This window comes from Giraffa tippelskirchi, chromosome 6 (genome assembly GCF_054371585.1).
Source record: "Giraffa tippelskirchi isolate mGirTip1 chromosome 6, T2T-mGirTip1v1.2.pri, whole genome shotgun sequence".
Lineage (NCBI taxonomy): Eukaryota > Metazoa > Chordata > Mammalia > Artiodactyla > Giraffidae > Giraffa > Giraffa tippelskirchi.
In genome coordinates this window covers 145,637,167-145,663,378 of record NC_137280.1, presented here as the reverse complement: position 1 = coordinate 145,663,378, position 26,212 = coordinate 145,637,167, and the positions used below count along the sequence as shown (strand labels likewise).

Below are 26,212 nucleotides of genomic sequence, written 5' to 3'. Positions count from 1 at the left end.
GCAGGTAACCTTGGGAAACTGGAGACAATAAGGCAGTGAAATAGGGATGCTAAGTAGACAGTGAAGAGCTCAGGTGCTTTACCACTCTGGGTAGGTGGACATTAACATGCCGAGGCATTCTGGGAGCCGCTTTAACATCTGTGCCTTACAGTAATCCCAGGCTAGGACAGAGTCGGCATGTTCACATACTGTCTTGGATATGCTGAAAGTTATACTTTTAGCACAGGGTAACCCCTTCATCCCCAGACAAAAGTCTAGTTAGTCACCCTACCACCAGCTCCCGTCAGTTAACAGTTGAAGGTAACTGAGAGGAAGTCAGGGAATTGGAGAGAGGATATTAATTTCCTAATACTTGTAACCTATGGTGTAAAAAATAAAATTAACTCCGATAACCAACCCAAATGCACGCAGGCAAAGAAATTTAGGGGCTGGCAGTTGAACTTTGGGCAAGTGTACAATATATATAGACCTCTACCTTTTGGCCACCTGATGCAAAGAGCTGACTCATTTGAAAAGACCCTGATGCTGGGTAGGATTGAGCGCAGGAGGAGAAGGGGACGACAGAGAATGAGATGGTTGGATGGCATCACTGACTCAATGGACATGGGTTTGGGTGGACTCCGGGAGTTGGTGATGGACAGGGAGGCCTGGTGTGCTGCGGTTCATGGGGTCACAGAGTCGGACACGACTGAGCGACTGAACTGAACTGAACCTTGCTATAGGTTTACTGTTCTAGACTTAATGCCTCACAGTGTCTCATACACAGCAGGTACTCAATTAGTTATTAAATAATGGAATAATTTATTTTCTAAAACAAGAAGCACATTTCTATGACTTTATTATTCTGTCCTCAGCATGGAACATGATCTCTAGCAGTTGTGTGTGTTCAATCACTAAATTGTGTCTGATTCTTTGCAACCCCCTGTACTTCGATACCTCCCAGAGTATTCTCAGATTCATGTCCATTGAGTCATGATTTAAAGGACACTTTAAATGATTTAAAGGACACTTTTTTTTGGTGTTAGTTCTAGAAGGTCTTGTAGGTCATCATAGAACTGTTTAATCTCAGCTTCTTTGGCATTAGTGGTTGGGGCATAGACTTGGATTACTGATACTGAATGGTTTGCCTTGGAAACAAACAGAGATCATTTTGTAGTTTTTGAAATTGCACCCAAGTACTGCATTTTGGATTCCTTTGTTGACTGTGAGGGCTCCTCCATTTCTTCTAAGGGATTCTTGCCCACAGTAGTAGATATATTGGTCATCTGAATTAAGTTCGCTCATTCCAGTCCATTTTAGTTCACTGATTTCTAAAATGTAAATGTTCACTCTTGCCATCTGATTGACCATTTCCAATTTACCTTGATTCATGGACCTAACATTCTAGGTTCCTATGCAATATTGTTCTTTACAGCACTGGATATTATTTTCACCACGAGACATATCTGCAACTGAGCATCATTTTCACTTTGGCTCAGCACCTTCATTATTTCTGGAGCTATTGGTAATTGCCCTCTGCTCTTCCTCAGTAGCATATTGGACATCCTCTGACCTTGGGGCGCTCATCTTCCAATGTCATATCTTTTTGCCTTTTCATACTGTTCATGTTCATGGGGTTCTCATGGCAAGAATACTGGAGTGGTTTGCCATTCCTTGCTCTCTCTGACATTTTTGGAGAGTATTTTGGGTGGCCCTGCATGGCATGGCTCATTGCTTCATTGAGTTACACAAGCCCCTTTGCCAGGACAAGGCTGTGATCCGTGAAGGGCCTCTAGCACTTAGTAAGTCCTTAACAAATATTTTGAATGACTGAAAAATTAAATAAAATCCTCACTGCATGAAGTAGATGATCTTTAAGGTCCTTGTAAGGTCTGAGGGTCTATAATATTAAATAAAAATCAATATGCACCTTCCACTGTGTCCTCTAAACACGTCACTTCATTATCTCTGTGTGGGTACTGTGGAGGGCAAAGCACACTATTTAATCATTCTTAAGCAGTCCACATTAGGAAAAGGTATGTTGCAACATTATTCCATCAGCCTCACAGCAGAGTAGCTGTGACTAATTGGAGGAGGGCTACCATGACCCAGTTTGGGGGCCCTGTCACCGTAGAAACATTTAATACCACACTGTGGGATGGTGGAACACAGACTGACTGTTGCCACATGAGCTTCCCTAATGTTGGAAATGAAAGGAGAACTCTGATCTCCAGAGCTATTACCCTGGTTCTTCCCTTGAGCACTTTCTGTATTTTTCAGAAAGAGAAGAATGAAAGTGGAGGTGTGAGTGTAGGAAGGGCTGTCTTCAAATAGCTTCTTGAAATGCCGTCTGACACAGGAAGGGCCTGGAGAAGAGGACAAAGGGAATGTGTGTGAGCTACAGCAGAAAGTGAATGTGCTCTATTTCTGGTTTTCAGAACATTGAACATTTAAAGAAACTTTTTCTCTTGTATGTGTGCTTTTGTGTGTATGAATATGTATGTACCACTGCAGTCTGCTTTACCAGAAGAGTGTCTTGTTCTCTAAGAAAGTTCTTTTCTAAGCTGACTACATAAAATATATTTTTAAAATCTAGATTTTATCACAGCAGTTTTAAAATCTAAAAACATATCCCTTTTCTGATTATAAGATTAATTCATGTGAATAACTGAGAATTTTAGAAAACTCAGATGAGGATTTTTTTTAAAAAAACAATACTCTCCAATGCTCTAAACATCGTAAATAGTTTTAGCATTTTTTCTTATAACTTGTCTGTCGTCTATGTCAATCTATCTGTCTAGCTCACTAACAAACTTGGAAGTTATCTTTATGACCTTCCGATTTAAAATACACCAGGTGGCCTATTCAGAACTTTACTTTGAAGTATCCAGTGTTAGGATCCCAGAAAAGCTGCAGGTCCTGATTTGCTTTGAACATATGTGACTTTCATGGTTCATTTTGGGATGGGTAGCAGAAGTCTTGATTTTCCTTGGAAAGCTCTCTCTGAAAGCTGACCTTCAAAGTGACTAAGGTCTTGGTGCAGCTCAAGGGTCATATGACTCTAGTCAAGGGAGATAAGGCTAAAAGGTGTTATGGCTGTGAATGGAGAAAACTGATATTTCAGGTCATGTGACAAAAAGACACTTTTTATGTGCCTAAATCTTGGTTGGCAAATGTATATAGCACAGATCAGGTTAAATAGCGTTAAGAGATTCCTCATCTGGTCAGAGTTCATAACCTCAAGCTAAGAAATGAAGAAGGGATATGGATATGCATATATTTTCACAGTTGGATTATTCTGTTCATACATCTTTGTAGAATATTTTCCAACTGCTAAAGTATTATTTTAATTTTGTTCTAGATGTAATTGTATACTAAAACTTGTGACCAGTGTAAGAACTGCATTTTGTAAAGTTAACTAGTATAAATATAAATAAACATAATAACAGGTCTGCTGATAATGAACTATATCCATCCTCTTCATTCTTTTTCAAAGGAAGTACTGGTACTTGTGATGTTTATGTGAAATTTCATGCACAGTTTATATGTGATATAAAAGGTAAACTTGGGAGTTCCGTGTGGTCCATATCTCTCATTAGAAAAGTTTGAGCCTATTTTCCACCCCTAAGGTTACAATGCTTGTTTACTTGTAAAAAACAGAGATGGAATAAAATTGATTTCATTTTCCATCAAGATCTTTTATATTGTGCCCCATGGCAACTTCTCATATATTGGATCTGAGAAGGGGTAAGAATATTGTAATCAGAATCATTAGTTAATTCTTACCACCTACTGAATTTCAAATTTAATACTTTTTGGCATGATACTGTAAACTTCATACAGACAAGGCCTATGCCATGATAGCTCCAAAGCATAGTTCAATGTTTGGCATGTGGTGGGTGCTTAATATATTTACTGAATTGAATCACATCTTCATTACTTTCCAAATGGATCAAGTCTTTTTGGGAAAAAAAAAATCAAACAGTGAAAGGGAAGACAGAGTCAGTAGATGTTTAGAAGAGGAAAGGAACTAAATTGAAGTACCATGTAGACTTACCCAATCTTCTGTTCAGGAGGGTTAAAATCTGGTGGTCCTAATGAGGACTTACTTCCTCTCATGACTTTCAAAGGAGTGAGGACTCTGCTCAGTGAGGCAGTCATAGTCTTATACATGGCTGGACACTAGGCTCAAAGAGCCTGTTGAATTTATCTGGCCTCCAAATGGTTCAGCTGTAATCACTTTCAGTTAAGTTATGTCAATTAAGTTTTAATTGTCCTCTAGTCATTTTGTTTATATAAATAAGACTCTGGTTTTGCTATTTTTAGCCTTGAACTCAGAATTGTATCCTTGGGTTCCCACTGACTCAGAAGCCCTCTCCGTTTTAAAACTGAGCAATAGCAAATGAGAAATACTGGATCAGAAGGTCCACTCTCTGTAAAACATCTCCAGGCTGCTTTGGAGCAAATCACTGCCTGACTTGGCATCCTTGCCGTGGGGCTCACCACAGGGCCATGGCTATTAACCCACATTAACTCCCAGAAAGCAGTTTTCCGAAGGCGTTTGCTTGATGGTTGTAAAGTCAGTTGGAAAGTTATTTGTGCTGAATAGAATACATGGTATAAAATATATGGGTCTCTAGAATTCCACTGTGATTCCTTTTAATGACTACTTTTTTCATGCAATAGAAACCATTAAAATGATATATCACCTTTATCATCAGAGAATTATGATAACTAGTATACAAAACAAAGAGACTGTGCTATATGTGCTAATTTGGGGAGCGATTTTCTGGATAATTTCCATCCATTCCTTTAGATTGACTTTCTACCCTTCTCACTATGCAAAATGCCCCAGTGAGGCTACCCTCTGTTGCCCACACTATCTGGGTGGGTTTCCTTGCCTTCCACTATCTATTTGGTTTGACCAACTGATCAAATAATGGGCTGCTTTATGAAGAAGAGAGAATTCTGGGTAATTATCCTCACCCTCCCTCTCTGTCTGACCACTGTTGGCAATGGCTATATCATTTGTCCAAAGTCACAGCTCTGGTTGGCTTGTTCTGCAGCATGTTCTGCGTCTCATTACTGCTCGTTCCTCTTGCTCTTTTTAGGACTAGAGAGGTATGATAGGCAGAATAATTGTCCCCCAAAGATGCTCATGTTCTAATCCTCAGAATCTGTGATTGAATGTACCTTATTTGGTTAAAACAAAGGGGGGGGGGTTGTGGATGGGATTAAGTTAAAGATTTGGAGATGAATAGGTTTAGATTTTCCAGGATTATTGGGTGCTCTTATTTGGGCTTCTCTGGTGGCTCAAACAGTAAAGCATCTGCCTGCAATGAGGGAGACCTGGGTTCGATCCCTGGGTTGGCAAGATCCCCTGGAGAGGAAATGGCAATCCACTCCAGTATTCTTGTCTGTATAATTCCATGAACAGAGGAGCCTGGTGGGCTACAGTCTATGGGGTCACAAAGAGTCAGACATGACTGAGCCACTAACTCTAACTAAGTGACAATGTTATCTCAGTTAGATATCTCAGTTGACTCTTGTTATCTCAGTTGACTCTTGCAAGTCAAAGTTCAGAGCTAGATCAGGACATGTGAGGAAGGAAACAGGTTGTATTGATGTGATTGCTGGCTTTGAAGATGGAAGAGGGCCACTAGCCAAGAAGTGCAGGAAGCCTCTAGAAACTTGAAAAGCAAAGAGCACATTCTCCCTTAGAGTATCCAGCAAAAACTCAGCTTAGAAGACACTTCTGTTTTAGCCAGTGAGACTTGCACCATTCAGAGGTGATGATGAATTTGTGCTGTCGTTAAGTCCCTAAGTTTGTGGTTATCTGATACAGTAGCAATAGGACACTAATTCAGATGGTAATGATGGACATGAGTTTGAGTAGGCTCCGGGAGTTGGTGATGGACAGGGAAGCCTGGCATGCCGCAGTCCATGGGGTCACAAAGAGTCGGACATGACTGAGTGACTGAACAGAACTGAATAACTTTCCACTCCTGTTAGACCCATGGTACCACCAAATCCTTTTATTGGTGGATCTTAACCTTGCCCATAACCTTGCAAATAACCCCTCTATTCATTTTTTTTCACTTATCTCTTATACCATCTGGTTTCTGCTAGGACTCTGTTGAATGCTTATGCCTTTATATTCACCAAAGCTACCTGTTGGTATTTGTTCTATGGAAATTCTGGGAAATATATACAGTGCCTGAGATAAATGTAGATATTGATTGCAGAATTATTTATAACAACAAAAATAAACAATAGGGACTGGCTAAATAAATTATAATATAGATGTATGATATAATAATAGAATGCCAGAAAATGTTTATTAATTCATGCTTAATTGTATGAAAAATCAGGCCACAAAACATATCTATTGTGTATTTTTAGCTATGCCTCTCTCTATGTACCTATTGTATTTATCTATGTGTTTAAATACATAAAGAAAGAAAACTGTAAAAGGAGAAAAAGATAAATGATGCTTTTAGAGGTTAATTCTTGCTAGTGGATAAATTATAACATTTTTTTTTTCTAAGTGCATTTTCATATTTTTCAAATTTGCTACAAGGCTTTCCTTAGTAGCCAGAAAGAAAGCTTTAAAGCAGTAATGGGTCCTTCTCACACATGGTGGAATGCTTTGTATTACAGAGGAAATCTTCTCTGATTTCACCCTCAATTAGAATGGTTTCTTCTATCTACAACTATTTTGCACAGCTTCATTATATTTACTTGTATTCTTATCTGACTCCTCTATCATATTATGGACATTTTGAAGCAGATCATGTCCTGAAGTGTATCTCGTCCTGCACTCACAGTGACTTGTGTGAAGCTTGCAATATGCATCTACTGAAAGCTTTATATTGTATTGCAATAGATGCTTAATCAAAACTTCTTTGATGGAGCACTTATTTTCAGACCCATAAACATTCTAAGTAACATAAAAAAAAACCTATGAGGCAAATTTTCATGGCAGGGAGAGAGATGGAAAATAAACAACCTGATTTAAGATGCAAATGATAGTGAATTATTTATATCATATTCTTGTCATAGAATTGTTCATTTAAAATGTATTTACTAAGAGGATTAGATGAATTTAAGTGCTTAGCTGAGATAAATATTAGGATTAGACTATGCAAAAATCTCATCAAGTACTAAAAGGGATGAAAAAAAATAGCCTATTATACTTTAGTCAAACTGGAAAGACTTCTTGGACCAGGTAGAACCTTTAGTTAGTGACTCTTCAGTATGTCGAGCTGAAAAAGGTATTCTAGGAATATGGCACTATTTTAGAGACTACTCAAGGAGGAAATAGGACAGATGTGTCGAGATATCTATATGGAGATATGGCAGAGTTTAGAAGAGTCTAAATAGTAGATGGTAATCGATAATATCATGCCATAATAAACAGCAGAGGAGTGATAGAATTAAGACATGTCAGGAGAAGGAACTAAAATTGCAAGATCTTCAGATGTGACTTAAAATCTCTATTCTTGGTCCAGTGACATTTTTTTTTTCTTTTTTTTTTTATGGGCAGAGCCCTCAGTAGTGTCTAATGAGTCCTCATGTTCATTTCACTAAGGATTTTTGAAACAGCTACAAAACAATGTATTTGATTTATATTGCAAAAATACTATGTTAAGATAGAACTACATATTTATTTATGTTACACATGTTTATTTAACAATCTTTTTAGGGATTTAAGTATTTTAAGGGAAATCATGTTTAATTTTCAAAAGGTATCAACATTTGTATCTTCATACATATCGCATATAGTGATTTAAATAATATACTGCTTCACTTGACAGTAGTCCTCTGTTAACACTTAGCTCTATAATTTTCTTTTTGTATGTGAATTTCCCAAATATGGGATGATAATAATACCGCATTTCCACAAAGTAGAGAAATGTAGTAATTAACTTCATAAATGGCAATCATTATTCTTAAGCCAAGGAGACTATGAGCCTCATGCTCTTTGTTTTCTGACATTTCATATCTGTGCTAAAGAAAACTACTAACAAGCCAGTAGCTCCTTAGTATCACTTCAGTGTCACTCCTTGTAAAAGCAACTGAGGTAGAGAAACGTTGAATATTAAGTCTTGGCAGGTCCAGGATTTGAACCTGTGTAATCTGGAGTAAGAGTGTCTGCTTTTCTATTTTGTTTCAAAAACAATAATAAGGGAAAACTTTAGAGAAAAATAAAGTCACAGCTGGATTTTGTAATTGGTATCCAACCTCAGACCAAGTAGTAATAGCGTACTCCTACCACTTTTCTGATACAGTTGAAAGAATGAGCCGGTAGAGACAAGATATAAGAACTCTGGTTTTCTGTTCATCCATGCCCAGAGGAAAAAAGGGGCAACTGTGTCTGGGTCTAGAACTTTTCAGATTCTTGGAGATCCCTTCTTTCGAGCAGAATTCTGAAAGCAGTGAATAACACTGGAAAGTGACTAGAAAAAGAAGGAAATAAATGTAAAATCCATCAACTTAACTCTGTTGCTACGTATTTTAAAATTTGTCTCATTGCAATTAAAATGAAGTCGAGATCAAAGAAAGAAGGCATCTTCAAATTTGGCAGATCTTAAAGCATGAAGAGGAAGATAATGTATTCCAGATTTGACTTCCAAATCCTAAAACGCTGTGAGGGTCAGTAAAAAGACTAATGCTTGGGTGGCCGTCCCATGTTTGCCATTAACTGGCTGTGTGACCTTTGGGAACCAGTGAGCATTAAAAATATACAGCAGAGCTATCGGTGTAGGTCATTCTCTCTTTCTTCTATATGTTAAACAAAAATCCATAGTGACAAGGCATAGAGATAGCAGTTTTTGACATAATCCCCAATGACCGCATCATTTGGCTAAATGTAATTTGACCTTCGTTAGAGACAAAAAGCATTGCTACTAATCAGAATAATACTGAGACTTTAAAAAGTTTAAATTGGATGCAGGAAGACATGAGGGGCCGAGAGAATGATAGCAAAAGGAAGGTTAGGGTAGCTGGGTTTGTAAAAGATTATGCTAACTCTGTTCTTCTGAGGAATTCAGAGGACTTAAAAAAAATATGATACTGTCTCTGGAGCATGGCTCCCTATATTTTTAATTTGAGGGGGCGGTTACAGAGACAGGTTCTTTGGCCTTGAAAATAATCTAATACGTGAGACTTTTGAATAAAGACTTAGATTGTCAGCCTGTAGTATAAAGAAAGGTTTGCAGTTCAGTTACTCTTTCAAAATGAAACATCATGCTACAGAGCCTCAATTAAGACCTATTTGAATAGTGCCAGATGCTACTAGCTGATTTGATGGGAGTGGGAGGAGCCCCGCAGCAGAGCACTGGTGTCACCACATGGGGTGGCCTTATCACACCTAATTCATAGCTGGTAAAATGGAGGCTTATAAAGGCTGACCTGACAACTGTGAAACAGCTGGTCTCGGGTAGAGCTGGGATACCAGTGATGGCTGACACCAGTGTCCATATTGTTGGCCTCACCAAAGTTTTAGGCACAGAAGTCTTGAGCTACTCCTTCATGCCATTTCTTTATGTCTCTACTCCACACTCCAAAAACCATCTCTTAATTTCTTTAACGTGAGTATCATGCAAAACATGACCACACTGCTCACAACTAAAATTTACATAAAGGGAAGGCAGTGTTGGGGAGTGAGACAGAAGAGGGATCAGAGAAGAGACAAACAGAAAGTGAAGTTTGTCTCTTTTAAGACAAACAAGTCCAACCAACCACTGACCTGATGCCATGACTTAGAATGCAGCATTTTTATTGTAAAAGTCCACATATTAGGCAGTTCCCTTTGTGAAAAGGTTTTCATATACATAGACTGGGAGCAGCTGATAATTAAGAATTAGATTATATATAATATATATTTATGTTGCCAATACTATGCACACATTGGAAAGCATTTTTTTCTTGAATGTCCCCCCTAATGGAATACATTTCAAGTTGACAATAATAACATGTTTCTTGTCATCGAAAATTTGCCAACAACTCTCCCAAAGAGTCAACATTTAATATGTTAACAATTCAAAACAAGAAAATAATTAATTCTATTTACACCTGTTTGAGGTTATATACTACGGCACTGATACAGTAAAAGTTTGTAAATTTGGCAGCTATATGTATTTCAAGATTCATCCAGATGACCTGATGATGACTTTACATGGTTTTCTATTAACAATGACACTTTCTCTTCTTTTCTACTCTTTGTAGATTAGCTATGATTGAATTCTGACTTAAAGACATGATTGCCAAAAGGCAGAACTAATGAAGGACGCTATTTTAGAAAAACAGGAATTCAGGATGAGTACATGAAAATGGAGCTCAACTCATCAAGTCTGAAGCCCGGGATAGCCACTGTGTGTGAGTACCATCTGGTCTAACGAGGACATAGTCATAGGCTTGACCTCCTTGTGAGTCTTTCTGGTTTCTTTAATTTTGTAAATGTAAACTTGAGTACATTTTGCTTTCCACAGAGCAAAGAATACTACATTTGAACACCATTCAGGTATGATTCTTGCTGTGCCTGTCTTATGTCCTCGGTGAAAAAGTGAATGGGTCAGGACTGACTCACCCCCAGACCTGGAACCATACTACACAGGTTCTAATTATGCCCTAGTAGACTCATTTCTGCACAGAAATATAGGATGTAAATATTGTTCTAAAAGGAATATGGTCTTTGCCTAAAGTAAATGTGTAATAATGAACAGAAATAGTCAAAGTTCTTTGGGTCCTTCTGTTTACTTCTACAAGACCAAATAGCACTGGATAATGCCTGTGTGAAAAGATGAATCACTGGTTCCAGACCAGTTCAGAAAGCTTTACCAGAGGCATCTAAAGCCATTTCACTTCAAACCACATTCACTGGCACCAACTGTGTGCCAAGCACTCTACATGGTGCTGAGGACCCAAAGAAGAGATGACAAGGATTCTGCCCACAAGGCACTCACAGTCACTAGAAGCAGATCTTGAGCGTAAGTTCTGTGATGACCTATTATCCTAAAAAGAAGAAAAAATAGCAAGCACATACATTTATTTACTTTATCCTCTATGAAATTGGGCATACTGCAAGGTGGCAAATGTCAATTATCCAGTCTGTATTTTACTTAGTGTTGTAATATGTCTTACAAGGAAAAAAACAAACAAAAAAACCCCAAGATGTTTGAATCTTCATGCATGAGGGAGAAGATTCCTCTCCTGTTCCAAACCGAAACCCATATAATTACATTCATGATTCATTTAGAGCCCAAAGACACAGAATAAAAGACAATATGATGTTAACTTCAGTCCACTTGTTTCAGCTCTAGAGAGATGCATGCATTAAACTTGAAGCATTCTATGTTACTGAAATATTTACATCATTGTACATGTGATGTGGAGGAAGTTTCCTTCATATCTTGGAATGGAGATATAATAGATTTCTAGTCTAGATTCCTATATTTAAAGCAAGTTGTGATTTTTCTCAAATTAGGGAGATATCCTTTTGGGATCAAATTTACCACAACTTGATCCCAGAATGGAGGGTACACTTTTGGGTCTTTTGCATCTAATTGTATTTTGAATTCAGGAAGGATACCACCACTGTAAATAATAATGGCTTTCACGATTGTCATTGTTGTAACTGAAAGAAAAGCTTGTTTCGTTTCAATGTTCTTGCTCTAATTTCACTTTGCCTTGCAGGTTTTGAGACACAGAAAACATTATATTTCAAATTACACTTACCATAGGAGAGTTGGGTGCAAACAATATGACATGAATACAGTTTACCAGGTTGGAACACAGAAACAAATTCACAGTGTGGTAAACTACACAGGAGATTATGTAAGTAGACTTAGAAAGGACATCTTCTCTTCACGAGATTTAGTGAGTGAGACCCACATCAGTAACACCCATACCTCTTTCACAGGTAAAGGTAGGAGACCCAATAAACCAGATTGAACAAGCAGAAAGCAGTGGGGAAGAAGATCCGCGCATAGGAGTCCATCTTGGCAATACGGATATGTATCCTCCCATGTCTCCAAGCTCCTGTTCGGCAATCTTCAAAACAGCAGAAAAAACTGGCACAGTCCTTGCCATCCAGACACTCATACCCGTATTCTTCATCTCTCTCTTGAAGGTGTGTGGCATTGTTCATTTGAATGGTTGCTGATCGTGGGCGGATGTCAATGGTAGGGGCCTGAGGTGGAGTAGGGAAGGAGAGGGCTCAGAGTTAGTTTTACCTGATAAATCCAGACCGTGTCTCCACAATGTCCCCAGTGTGCGAATGATGAATCTGAAAATGAGTACTCAGGGAATTGCTATGACATCGTGATCTACAATGGTGAAATTGAACTTAGAAGGATAGCAGTTGCAGATTTCAAATTTTGAGCTTAAGCAGTGCAGCTGAAAATAATACCACCAAGCTAATAAGCTATAGCAAGAAGGTTGAACACCAAAAGAACTCAAAGTTTAAAGAGTTAAATCAAACAACTACATGGAATCTTATTCTAGTAAATATTAGATGTGAGGTTGGTTACATGAAGGCATTTAATGGTGTTGCATGTGAGTAGGACAGAGAAATAAAAATGAGTCAATTGTGAAATCAAATTTTTTATGCATGCTTATCTATATAGGCAAATAGTAAACCCCATTACACTGAGCAAATGTGGTAAATGCTATTAACAGAAAATGTGAAGCTATATATAAATACAGAAGCTTCCTGAGTTTATACCACAATGGTAGGGCTTATACTTTTAAAGTAATATAGTACTTTGCCTAACATCACCCTTTAGAAGCTTCAGAATGTAAGCAATATTAAACTACATGTGAGTGAAATTTTTTAAATGTTACTAGCTGTCAAACTCTCTTGAGGATTTGGGAAGAAACTAGTACCAATTAATTAAATGTTAATCTAATCTTTGCTGCTGCACCAATTATAAAATTGCTAGGAAACTCAATTTATTTAGTGTTAATTTGTTAAGTTAGTTTTAGGAATGATATAAATACAAACCCTATTGTCTCTGAATCAGCTATCAGAAAGTTCAGTTGAGAATAGAAATCTCATTGAATATTGTACGATAGAGCCAAAAGGCCCCTGGATAACCCTGGAAGGAAGGGGTGGGTGTTTTAATTTAAAGCATTTCAAAGACAGTATCATTTTTATAGAACCAACAGGTAGAACCAACAATGGAGATTGTTATATGTACTTATTGAAAAACAATCCTTTTTTGAATTAGGACTTCCAGAGTTAAATTTTAGGACATAAATGGAACTTGGTAGGTACAACCAGTGAAACTGGATTCCATTTTTATCTGCAAAGAGAGGGTAAGTCTTGGCTTTGATGTTTAATGAGGCCCACTTCACTAATGACATCTCATAGAGCTTAGAGATTTTTAATCTCATGTTAGGTCAAAACCTCTGAATTAATGTAGGGTTGCTGAATCAACTCTAAAACTTTAAAGAACTTTCTCCATCTTAAATGTGTTATCTCTAGTAGAATGCTTAAATGTCTATTCATAAAAAATAAATAAAACACCATGTAAGCATTAATAGTTAAATCCAGCAGTTGCATGCAGTGAATTTCCATTCCAAAAACATTATACCTTGAAGGAAAACATCCGAAGAAGCTTTGGGTTTGTAGACAGAAAAGAGAATCGCATTTTTTTTAATTAAAAGAAGGAAAAAAAGGAAAAAAAAAAGAGAGACAAAATAAGATAAATTAAAAATACATTTTGAAAACATAGCAAGTGAAATGAACTGAAATTATAAACACAGAAGGACAGTTCTGAGCTTGGAATAAAGTATATGCCTAAAGTTGGAAAATGAAATTTTGGTGATTCCTAGTGAAATCTTTGATAAATTAATCTACAATGATCTAACTGCAAAATTCAGTGCTGCCCACTTGTAAGGAAGCTTTGTTGCCTATTTTCCCTGTATAGAAATGCTGATTTTATTTTCTGATTATCATTAAGGAGGCCTTAACTAGGAGAGCCTTGACATAATGAACCCAAGAACATATTAAATGGGAAAGTGAAATTTTAGCTTCTCAGTCACTAGACTGAGTCACTGGACTCTAGCTAGTTCTGATAAATCATCTAATTGGCTTAAAAGGGAAATGTGCATAGAGTTCTTGGGTAATTTCATTTTTGCAGTTTCTTCAATTCCCTTTCCCCTCTGTCACCTTTTCTCTTTTTGCCATCCTCAGAACCAGGACCCTAGTCTAAGGAATCCAAGTGTTTCTATCTCTGTAACAAAAACCACTCTGCAATAGAAAGGGCCAAAGGGCTTTGTCCGCTGTCAGTCCTCACTTCCTTGTTACTACGGGCAGGTAATAATATTGCATGGCGATAGAATCATCTTCTGGGGGGAAAATGAAATGGCAAGTGAAAGAAAGGGCGAAAAACAAAAAAACAACACAACAAGGAAAATAAGGACAGAAAAATGCAAAGGTAAAGAGAGGCCATACAGAAAAAGAAGGGGCTGCATAAAGTGTGGTGAATATTTGGGAAATTGAAGATAAGCATTTCTTTTGCATTAATCATCAAGAATAATGATGCATCTTTCTTTACCTGTTATAATGTTTTACAGTCAAATAAACGTGTGCCATTTGTCAAATTTCACCTGGGTTTCTGAAGATGCATCAGGATTCAGGCTAGAATCAGCTAGAATCAGTGTTTATAATTCAGCTCCCCAAAGTCCATGGGTCAGAAAGCTAGCCACGGTCATGGCCCTCACAGCCCTTAGAGCAGAAGACCAGGGAAGGATATAAATTCAGGAGGGTGGGTGAGTTCCTTTGCCCCATTTTTGGAAAGAAATGGACCTTCACTTTCATCGGGCCTCCTGTGAACCAAACACTGGATTTAAGTGGCCAAATGGGTAGCTACATGCTCTCTTCAGCATCCATAATAGAAAACAGTTACTTTAGGCTTTTATAAATGTGCTTCTTCAACTCTGTTTAAAGTTTGGTGGCAAGGTGAAGTCATCTTACCTGTTTCCAAATCACTGAACTCAATCCAGGTTGGTAACTATATAAATCATCAAGATCAGCCATCATCATCAATTATAAATGCCAGGTACTAGTTAATGTCTTTTACATCCATTACCACATTTATTTCTCACAGAAGCCTCATAAGATATATATAAAATGATACTCATTTATATATGAGAACATGATAACACAGGGAGGCAAAGTATGGTGATCCTGAAACTTTAAGAACCTTATGGCTTCCTATTGGAAAGCACTGGATGAAGGACTTAAAACATCAGTAATTTAAAAATATTATAGTTAAGAGTCAGACAGCTGAAAATCAGTGAAACCTAAAATAACAGCTACTAAAAGATGAATGCAGTTTCCAGTCATGGTTATTCTCCCAGTGAAATGAAGCGAGCTACAGTCTGCCTCCGTGAATCAGGTTTCTCCCAAGTAACTGATGACCATAATGAATCCTGGTAGCCTGGCCAAACTCACACATGCTATCTTCACCTCGGGGCCCAAAGTGTGGACAGCCCACAGATAGGCCAAACCAAAACAAAACCAGGTGATCTTTCTGCGTAAAAATGTTAAAGAGCCCAATGAGAAGTGATACATACAGGGTTTTTCTTCTTTTTGTCTTTGTCCTTGCTTGGTTTCCGGTTGCTGACAAAATAATGCAGAGTGCCATACTCCACCAAAGCAGAGAAGACAAAGATGAAGCAAACAGAGACAAAGAGATCCATCGCTGTGACGTAGGAGACCTTGGGGAGAGACTTCCGGGCAATGGTGCTGAGCGTAGTCATTGTCAGGACAGTGGTGATTCCTGGAGGAAGGCAGGATAAAACAGATCCTGTGGCCACATCAGCGTATTGGATAACTGCCTCACTGGTGAGACTAAACGTGTTTTGTGACTTCTGAGGAGTGGCCTCAGTTTTGGGAAAGGAGGCTTGACTGGAATTCATTCACACTGTTCACAGATATGTATCGCCTGCCTACCACGTGTCATCTACCGTATGTGCTGAGAAATGTGCTAAGAATATGCTGACTTTGTGCTGAGAAACAAAATAGACAAGGTCTCTGCCCATATGTCCCTTATGTATGCCCATATGTATTTCAGTGAGAGACACCACCATGAATCAAGAAAGCAGAGAGAAGTATAATGACAGATCATGGTATGTACCGTGCAGAAGGACAGGGACAGTGAGAACTTAGGTGGAAGGCCTGCTTGAGGAGCTGATATTTAAGGTGAAGCTTAAAAAATTAGAAGAAACCCACGTTTTGGCTGTCACCGCTAAAGTAGCAAAGAGTTGGACACAACTGAGTGACTGAACTGAACTGACTAAATTAATTAAAGCGAGGTTCTGAGGAAGGGAAACCTTATCTGTTTTTGAATTTTTAGAATACCTGGGATGGGCAGCCAAGTCACAGTGATGCTAGGTAAATAGAAGTTACCTCGTTAAGTTATGCAGAGCCTGCCCAGGAGTTTGCATTTTATTCAAAGTGTAAGGAGAAGCCCTTTAAAGGTATTAAATAGAGGAGGTACTTTGTGTGTGATGGATAAATTCTTTAGAGACTATTATATATGATGAAAATAGGCATCTCAGAAGTGAGATAACTAATATTTACTGAAAATGTCCTTGTGCCAGGCACTATGATAAGTATTTCATGTGCATTCTCTCTTTGAATCTTTACAGCAGATATTTTCATTTTGATTTTATAGTTGAGGAAAAGGAAGCCAAAAGACAAGCTCTGTGTCAGATAGTAAAGTAGCAGAAAGATTTGAGCACAGAAGTTAAACGTCTGATTTCAAAACACTTCTTTTTCCCATTGTACAACAGTGCGCAAGAAAACTAGTCCTCCCAATAACTGTTTAACAGCAAAGTTAAGACAACCTATATGTATTTACAGCTGTGTTATTTATAACAAAGGCAACATGGATTCAGTATTTGAATAGGTTCTTGCTCCAGTTATAGTAACTCAATTCACTTCAGTATTCTAGGTTTCAGTTTCTGCATCTGTTTGACTATCTTTTTGAAAACCCATCCATTTCTTATCATGCTATGATTTTAATTCAACATTTCTTATCATGACTGGATGCAACTTTTCTGTACTCCAAAAATGGTCTTCCCAAGCCTTTACCATCTATAGCCTTGTGATATAACATTTTTGTTGGAAGCAGGGGAGAGGGGAAGTTTCTGTTATCTAATGCTGTGTATTAATTCTCACTATTAGTAGGACCAAGATACTTCTAGGAGAGAGTCAATGTCCCTGCCTCAAAGAGCAATGCTGGGAAACTCAGAAGGAATCAGACACGAGAAACTTGAGGAGCAAGGGAAGGAAGCTACAGAGATTAAGAACAGTATCACCATGCAGGAAAAGAGAAATAGGATTTTCTTCCCTCTTTACAATAGGGGTACAGAATGCTCAAAAGATGGCTAAGGGGAGCCAGCCACTCTTGAAGAAAGCTTAAGCAAAGACGGCATTGACCTTTCTCTTCCTAATTGCTCAGGTTTTTTTCAGAGCCATTTTTGAAGAGTTTGGGTATGTTTCCAAGAACACTTAGCTTAGTATCAGGTTTCTCTGATACATTGTGTGTTAGGAAATTCTAGAGAAGGGAAAGATCAGTGTTGGTTAAATGAACTTCACAGAAAGAAGTAGCCTTTAATAGAGGCCCTCCACAAGGAAACTGTGGTCATAAAGCCTGAGGCCTCTCTCGTGATCCATCATTAGCGATTATGGAGTAATCCACCTCTCTGTGTAGTCCACATAGTTTGTGACGACAGACAAAACATGGATCTTGATGTCTACTGTAACCCCATAGTGAGTACAGAGCTAGGACTCAATATCTGTTGAATAAGTGAAACGATTGTAGAATAGTGTATATGTGAAAGATCAAAGAAACTCAACCTACATATGAAAATAGGAATCCATATTGATGATTTGGGAGGATCATTTTAGTTGTACATAACAGTAGCTAACATTTAAGAATCTCTTCGTTTGACCAGGTACTATGTCAAGCATATGTATAATAATCCCAGAAAACCCTCAAAATGAGGTAATAAGCACTGTTATCCTTTTTTGCAAGTGAAAAAGAAAAAACAAAAAAACAAAAAACTGAGCACAGAAAGAATAAACCAGTAAGAGATAGAGAGAACCTACAAGCCCAGCAAGCCTGACTTTAAATGCAATGCTCTAAACCACATTGTTGTATTTCCTCTCTGTAAATAGGTCCCTAATGTACAGGATGAAGTACCACGTTCTTAGCAGCTATTAGGGAGTTAGCTATCCCAAATCACTAATTTGGGATATGATGTGGATCTGTGAATCTTCCATGTTGTCATGATGGAAACATAAGAGTAGTCTAGCTTCTCAACTACAAACTGGGGATGGTAATGAATGCATAAGGCACTCATGAAGATTAAATCATGAACACAGAGTGACAATTCCTGGTAAGTCTCAATAAATATAAGGTGTTATTATCATTTACGTTAGAGAAGAAAGATCTGCTTCTCAAAAAAGCTTCACTTAGGTTGTCTATGTATTAATTCATGTAGAAGTTCTTGATTATACCTAATCACAGCTGATATTTTTGTGGGATAATTTCAAAAATTAATTGGCACTTTTGGTCTTCACTCAGGCCTCAACCCAAAAATGACCTATGAGAAGTGAAAATGTCAGTATTCATAGCAGATACCATAGATAAGATCACTTAAGAAAATTTGGCATGTCTGATATTATTAGGCTACATGGAAGTTCATCACAGGCATGTAAATGAAGAATCTTGAAAAGTTCCTTCAAGGTATTTTCCGGTCTGCTTGGAGCCACAGAGAACAGTGAAGAACAGACAAGTAGTAATTCTAACTGATTTACCAACCAACAACAAGATAGTTTTATGTGTTTTGTTTGTTCGATGTGGTTTTTAAGTCTAGTTTTGCTAAGCAAAGAAACTAGACTTTTCTTACTTGAGATAGATGATGAAAAATATCCATAAGCTTTTTTCAGTTCCTTCAGTCTTGGCATGAAGTAAGCTCTTTAGGCATGTTGCTTACCTCATAACTTGGGTGAAAAATGCCAAGAGGTATTTTCCTTGTTTAATCCATCATCCTTATACCATGATTAAACCTCACCAGCTACCACCTGTGTCCTAAACTATACTCAAGTGTTATAACCTTCAAAATGACCTCGAATGCTGTGATCTGCACTTAGACAACAGTGGCTCTCTTAGCCACGTGGATATATTTATCTCACTCGTTTAACAACATGGCTGTTTTGTGGCAATAAACTTTAAGTTCACAGGTATTTATTGTCATCTGGGTCAACTCTTGACTGTAAACATTGGAAAAGGTAATTGGACTCAATGATCTAGGTCAGTGTTCCTAAACCTAAACCTGATCATGCCTTAGAATCACCTGAGGAATTTTTTTTTTTTTTATCCTAAATTTCACCCCCCACTCCGCTGTGTGCTCTCAAGAAATTAAATAAGCATATCCTGGGGCTGGACAAAGGCAGTTGTACTTTTGAAGGCCCTCTTGATTTAAATACACAGTTGAACTTAAGAAGCAGTGATCTAGAGGCCTGAGACTGCAAAGCTGAAGTTGAGAAGCTGACTCAGCTTACCACTCCACCTTCTCCCACAAGTGGCCCTTCAACAGGGCCTCACACCCAGAGCCAATCTAGGTCCCATCAGCCAAGGCACGCATCTCCTATCTGCTGGCAGTGGCCTTGTGAGTGCCATTTAACCTTATGGCGCCTCTGCTTCCTTAGCTCTAAAAATGCAGTAATAACCTTTATTTTCATTACAACTTCTACATGCAGTTATTCTAAAGAGTAGGAAAAGCATGAGGACCACACTGAGGATGGCCGGCTCACAGTAAATGATCTCTGAGTACGAGGAGCACCTACCTGCTCTCTGCTCTGTCCCTCCTTCCTCAGCCTCCTCACCTTCCTTTCTTCTCCCACTGTGGTCTCTTGCTGGTGAGCGCTCATTGAACAGGTGGTTGAAATGAGCTAGTACTAAAGCCTTAAGAGGGTTTTTACCCAGCAGGAATCTAGACTTCAAGAGAAGAGATTGATTTGAAATCTTTCCCTTAAGATATTTTTGGGATGGGTAGATTGGAATGCATCAGTGTGCTACTTCCATCCACTCCCAAGTGCAGGCATTACTTGAGTAATCCTAGAGGTACCTGCCATGGACCAGGCACTGTACTGGGAGCGAAGAAGACATTGACTGATACCCTGACGTGACAGACACAGAAAGCGAGGAATGTGGTACATTCTACTCACGATGACAAGTCATCGTCCTAAAAAGTAGCAACATATTTTGGGTTTATCTTAGCATGTAGCATTAAACAAGATATTATAATTGTTAAATACAGCCTGTAACATAAAGTACCGCCTATAACAGAAAAAATCAAAATAACCTTATTTTGAAACAGATGGGAGACTAAATTTGGTTTGGAGAAGAACAAATATGCAAATGATGTCTTTTTTCCCCAGTAATCGTCGCTGCTCTCAGTTTTAATAACCTGGTACAGATCACTTTGTCAGAAAATGACTATAATTGCTAGTATTTCTGAGGCCCTACTATGCTTGTGCTCTTTGCATGGAATACCTTATTTAACCTCATACAAACCCCAACAGTTAGGTACAGGAACTGATATTTCACACGGGAGTAAAATGTGGTTTGTAGAGACTAAAGGACGTATCTAAGGCCATACCGTGTATGAGGGCTGAAATCCATTTGTTGGACTTCAAAATCCAAGCTCTTAACTATTACGTGATACTGCCTCTAGCCAAAGAGTGGACAGGAAATGTGGTTCTAGTTGTCACACAGATGATGAAAGAGGATAGTAGCCTTATAATTCATTTTTCAATAGTTTTAGTTAAGTCTTTAGGAAATATTGTGCAGTGTGAGAATTCTATTCATGGACCTAGCCTCCAGTGTTTTGTGAGTCTGTGGCTTTATAATAATCTTTGAGTCCTCTTCCTTATGTGAGGAAAATGATGTGAAACTCCAAGACAGGTATCACCAGACAAGAGATTGAGCAACCTGCAGATAATTCTTCATAGATAATTGTATTTTCTCCAAAATAATCTTTTCAACAGCTCTTCTATAAAGAGCCACTTATGCATATGTATGTCTTCAATTGTCATCACCGTGATTATGCATGTTGAAATTAATCAGTAGCCAGTGGTGTGCTAGTACATGTGTAACAGTTGATTCCCTAGGAAAAAGGTGTCCCTGATCTTTGTGTTTATCTATTTCCATGTATTAATATTTGCGCCTTGGTTGATTTCAAGCTACCAAACTGGCATCACTGAGCACAGTGTTGGGAAAGGATAAATGCACCCAATTCTAATGGGTGTGCAACTGCCCAGAGACCAAAACAAAAAAGAAGTCTTTTAATATTTTTATCCCCAGTTAATTTATTTAAAAGCTTACTAGACCTGGATTCGATCCAGGTCTAGATGGGAAGATTCCCTGGAGAAGAGAATGGCAACCCACTCCAATATTCTTGTGCCTGGAGAAACCCATGAACAGAGGAGCCTGGCAGGTTACAGTTCATGGAGTCACAAAGAGTTGGACATGACTGAGCAACTAACACTTTCAAAGCAAGGAGAGAATTTAGCAAAACAGAACTGAGAAACTTTAAACACTGTTTTAATATGCTAGTTTTAAATATGTGGCATTTCTGTGGAATTACTAACTGAATTAAAAGCAAATCAACTTGGAAGGGGGAATAAAGATGAGTGTTGTTCAGTACTCACTTTGGAACACTATAGCACAAGAAATTGTCTCTCACCTAAAGAGGTTCTGGCTGGAACAGCATCCTTATTGATCCAGAAAGACACCCAGGATAGGACAACAATGAGTGTGCAGGGGATGTAGGTCTGGATGGTGAAGTAGCCCATTCTTCTGCTCAGGTCAAAATAGACAGTCATGACCACATAATCCCCTGGAACAGAACAAAGATGGACCATGAAAACCCTTAACAAAACTGGAGAGCATCTGAAAATAAGCATGTATATTACTCTCATGTGCACTTGAAAGTTTTAATCCACCTGCATTAAGAACAAAAACAACGAAAAGCAAAACCCAGCCTGTATTCACTGCTGTAATTAAAATGCGTAACCAGTACGGTCTTTCGGTACAGCACTGGAACTTTGCTCAATCTTATGTGGCAGCCTGGATGGGAAGGAGGTTTGGGGAAGAATAGATACATGTATATATATGACTGAGCCCCTTCCCAGTTCACCTGAAACTATCACAACATTGTTAATCAGCTATACCCCAATATAAAATAAAAAATTATTAAAAATACCCAACCTGTACTGAATTCTGATCCTTTAAGAAGCAACGTGACTACTAGATGAAAGGAAATATCTTTGAGCATATCCCTCATGTTTTCTTCTTTCGGGTGATTTTTTACTTTACCGTCTCTGCCTACTTAATACACACAATGTAAAGTTTTTTTTATTTGGTGCAGAGGTAGGGGAATCTTTGTTTCTACCGTGTGCCTCTCTTGCCTGCAATGAATCCTAAGATTAGTTACAATTTCGTCTTGTTCTCAAGACCTTTCTCCATACAAACCAGAGAATTACCCTTGTGCTTGACACCAATAGATGACTATTTTACTCAGTTTATAACCAAATTCCTGTGATGAGACATTTTCTCATGTTTCCTTTGAATCAAGTGGTTTTCCTTTATAACAGTTGCTTCAGTTTGTAATTTCTTGTTCATCCCTGTGGTTGTTTTTGTAACATCTGTCTCATTGTTAGCTTATATCTACATCAGTCCACAGATTGTGCCTACCCTAGCCCTTCCCTGCCCCTATCACTACACTTAGCATCCCACTGGATTCCAAATAGGCACTCAGTAACATTTGTGAGTAAATGATTAAATGAACAACGTATTTATAATTTTAACTATAGAGAAAGAAACCAAAAATCAGGAAGTTGCATTTTGGAACATTTTGGTTATAAAGGAATTTATGCAAATATTCCAGAGAGTAGAGTAATTAAGGAATCCAAGAATAACTATACAGCTATGCATGAGAACAATGTAATGTGACACAGTCCCAAGTCTCTAATTTGTTAAGATCATGATACATGCATTGTTTTCAGTTCCAAGTGAAATTTTTGAAATTTTAATTTTTGAAGTTAGAAAATATCCTAGACACATCCCAGTTACTATATGCTTCTTTATAGTGCATACTGTGTGTTATATTGTACTGTACAGTACAAACTATAAAGTACTTGTATAGTATATACCGTATTGTACCTTATAGCTCAGACTGATATAAGAGAACATCACTTTCAAAGACTGTATCTGTTCTCTTACTGGGAGGCGACACGAGACTACTTTTCAAATATTGTTTCTTCCTTCCTTATAATTTGTCCTGAAATAAATGGACAGTGAAATCCAGATCATGTGTTGTTTTTTTTTTTAATTATTTGACTTCATGTCTGTGTTTCTCTACTTACTTAGATGATTTAAATCTGATTCGAAAATAAGGCACTTTAGAAGCTTCATGCTTCTAAATAGAAGACTGACATAGCTGGGTGAGTTATTACTACTTAGTCCACTCCCTTCCTTCCCTCTCTCCAGCTTCACTCCACATTCTTCTAAGCTGCTGAGACAGAAGACCCTTCACTGAGAACTCTTCAAGGGAGTAAAGATTCTCTGCTAACCCTGCGGTATTTCCTAAGTGGGGCTATGATTACTTCCTAACACTGCCCTTGGGTGGACTGATAGACCATCACTTGTCTGAGTCAGGCCTGGTTAAGGCAGTGATAGTGACCCAGATACTAATTACAGAATTAAGCTCCCATTAGAACATACAGTTCCTTCTCTGACAGCAGTAATTAGCCATTATTTAGCAATTATCTTTGAAAAGTTAAAGGTAGGAATTTTCTTATTGATCATAAGTAGATTTGTGTTAGTTCCCTGAGATGATGCTTCTCTGTGTTGATTTATTTGGATTTAGGCTATTTAAAGTCATAGCATTTCATATATTTATTTGGTCTCTGCTTTTGTTCTAATCTAGAATATTCTTCAGTTACAGCCTGCCTCTATTCATTATAAAGATATTTAATTGGAGATGATCCCTATTAGTGTCTGACTTTTTCTTTCATGTTTCTTTGACCACAATACCAGAGGCAAATGTAAGTTTCTTATTCTACCTAAGAAACACAAAGAAAGAAAGGGTTTCTTTTTAAATAATCATATTCGGGAGCACTTTTTGTCCCTAATTTTTCAAGTCCTTGAGAATTCTCTGCATGCAAATTATAATATTTTAAATAAATCTAGACAATTTTAGTAACATCTTTTTATTCCTTATCATGCAAGTAAATGAGCATCTACACATTGCATTAATGATCTGACTCTTTTAAAGGTGAACTTCAATTTTGCCTCAAGTTAACAGATAATTATCTCAATTCAATTCTCCACTTCCCTTTAGGTCAGCATCTTGACTTCCCTAGCCTATTTATCTATCAATTCCTATTTTAAGTTAATAGCTTCTGAGCATCTTTCATCTTTGCCAACAAATCCGAAGCTTTTCTATCACTAGATTATGGATTCAAACTTGGGAACAGGCCATTTAAAAGCCAAGCAGCTTCACAGTGACAGCCTCACATCTGTCTTATCTCTAAGGCCACATCACTTTTTGTATTTTTAAAAACTCTCAGGCTGAGAAGCCTATAAAATCAAATCCCCTGAAAGTGCCGCATCAGTGACTTCCCCAAGTCCAAAAGGTTTAAATGCCTACCAAGTCAAAGGTGGTTATTTCAGTCACTTCAAATTTATTCTATTGATTTAGTCTAACGTGATACTTAAAGCCATAGCATCTTAAAAAAATTAGTTTGGTTCCCTGTTTTTGTCCTAATTAAGAATGTAGTAGATACAGGCTATGATTGAGAAGACATATCATTTGAATAACACCCATTAATGTGCATTATTGTTTGTAAGAGTCTTATATCTAGTTTTAGGAAGAGAGCAACGTCAGTGAATAATGGACTTCAATAATTATTTTTTTTAGTTCTCTGTCATATTAACAATTTGAAAGCTTTAAAATTCAAATTTATTGGAGTGTTTAGGCTCTTATACATGAAACTACCTCCTTGTCAAAACTTGATTCCATGATAAGACATCTGCCCCTCCTGAATGCCAGAAATAATAAAAATAACTATTTTCTAGTTACAAGTAATGACGGCCTACTATGTGCAGACACTGGGCTGAATGGTTTGCATATATTGTCTTTAAAGCTCCTAAACATTTTGTCAAGGTGGTGAAAAAATTAAGATTTCACCTGGTTCCTCTCCCATGATTCTTACTCCACTTAAATATAGTTGAATAGAGTATATATTACTCTACTGGATTAATTTTGAAAGCATAATTAGTGTTAATATACTTTCCTTTCTCTAGTCTCTTATTTATTTGTCAATAAATATTTTTAATCACTTTTATGCAAAGAGCACTAAATTAGGTAACATGGAAACTAAGATCTATGAAACCTCACAGACTGATTCTAAATTAAATGGATTAAATGAGAACAAGATTATTTTGTCTCTTACTACAACTCAGAAAGAGAGGTGTTGAGACAATGCAGTGAATTTTCCTTTATCACTCCTTGTTAAACACTTGAATCTGAGGCCTGGTTCCACAGGGGCTGGTTTTGACCACAGAAAGGTAGGAGAGTTCACTGGCTGCAGATTCACTTGGGGGGAAAAGGGTTTTCTGAAATTAGATCTATACCTCATCTAACACACAACAATAAATTTGAGATATATTGAAGATCCAGATTTAAGCATGAATATAAATACTACCCAAGAAAGAAATGTAAGAGAACACCTTCATAATCTTAGTGTGGAAGAGGCTTTGTCAAAGCACAACAGAAAATATAGAAGGCCTAAAGGAGAAAAAAATTATGAGTATATCATGTTAACTTTAGAACTGTATTATACTTCTTTAAATAATTTTGAAAGGCAAAATACTGCCCTTGAATAAAATATTACCTAAATAAATAAATCAAAGGCTAATATCACTGATATGTAAGTAATTCTCATTAATTATTGAGAGACCCACATTTTTAACTGGGCTGAGAAAATAAATGAACAACTCATAGACACTAAATATAAGGAAAGAGTCTCCACTTCATTAGTGATCAGTGAAATGCAAAGTAAAATAATAGTATTTCATTTTTAGGCTATAATATTGGGAAAAAATAAACTGGTAATTTCCAGTACCACAAAATGTGGATGGAA

General features: G+C 37.5%; 2 protein-coding genes across 5 annotated transcripts in view; one reads left to right on the top strand and one right to left on the bottom strand.

Moving 5' to 3' along the window:
• LOC145511417 (uncharacterized) overlaps positions 1-26,212 on the top strand; it is a 733,827-nt gene that overhangs the window by 671,531 nt on the left and 36,084 nt on the right. The window contains exons 10-15 of the mRNA XM_081504622.1: positions 10,210-10,359; positions 10,473-10,504; positions 11,677-11,817; positions 11,903-12,112; positions 14,180-14,302; positions 15,628-15,835. The gene's annotated coding sequence lies outside the window, so the exon portion shown is untranslated. The remainder of the gene's footprint in view (positions 1-10,209; positions 10,360-10,472; positions 10,505-11,676; positions 11,818-11,902; positions 12,113-14,179; positions 14,303-15,627; positions 15,836-26,212) is intronic.
• Positions 9,744-26,212, bottom strand: part of GABRG2 (gamma-aminobutyric acid type A receptor subunit gamma2) — a 226,250-nt gene continuing 209,781 nt past the window's right edge. For 2 of the 4 annotated variants that reach the window (XM_081504617.1, XM_081504618.1), the window contains exons 7-10: positions 21,751-21,903; positions 15,565-15,770; positions 13,578-13,601; positions 11,842-12,172 (exon numbers count right to left, since the gene is read on the bottom strand). In XM_081504617.1, coding sequence (XP_081360743.1) covers positions 11,897-12,172; positions 13,578-13,601; positions 15,565-15,770; positions 21,751-21,903 — 659 coding nt within the window. In that variant the 3' untranslated portion in view covers positions 11,842-11,896. Of the gene's footprint in view, positions 12,173-13,577; positions 13,602-15,564; positions 15,771-21,750; positions 21,904-26,212 lie in introns of all 4 variants that reach the window. The other 2 variants (XM_081504619.1, XM_081504616.1) reach the window with 1 other exon arrangement.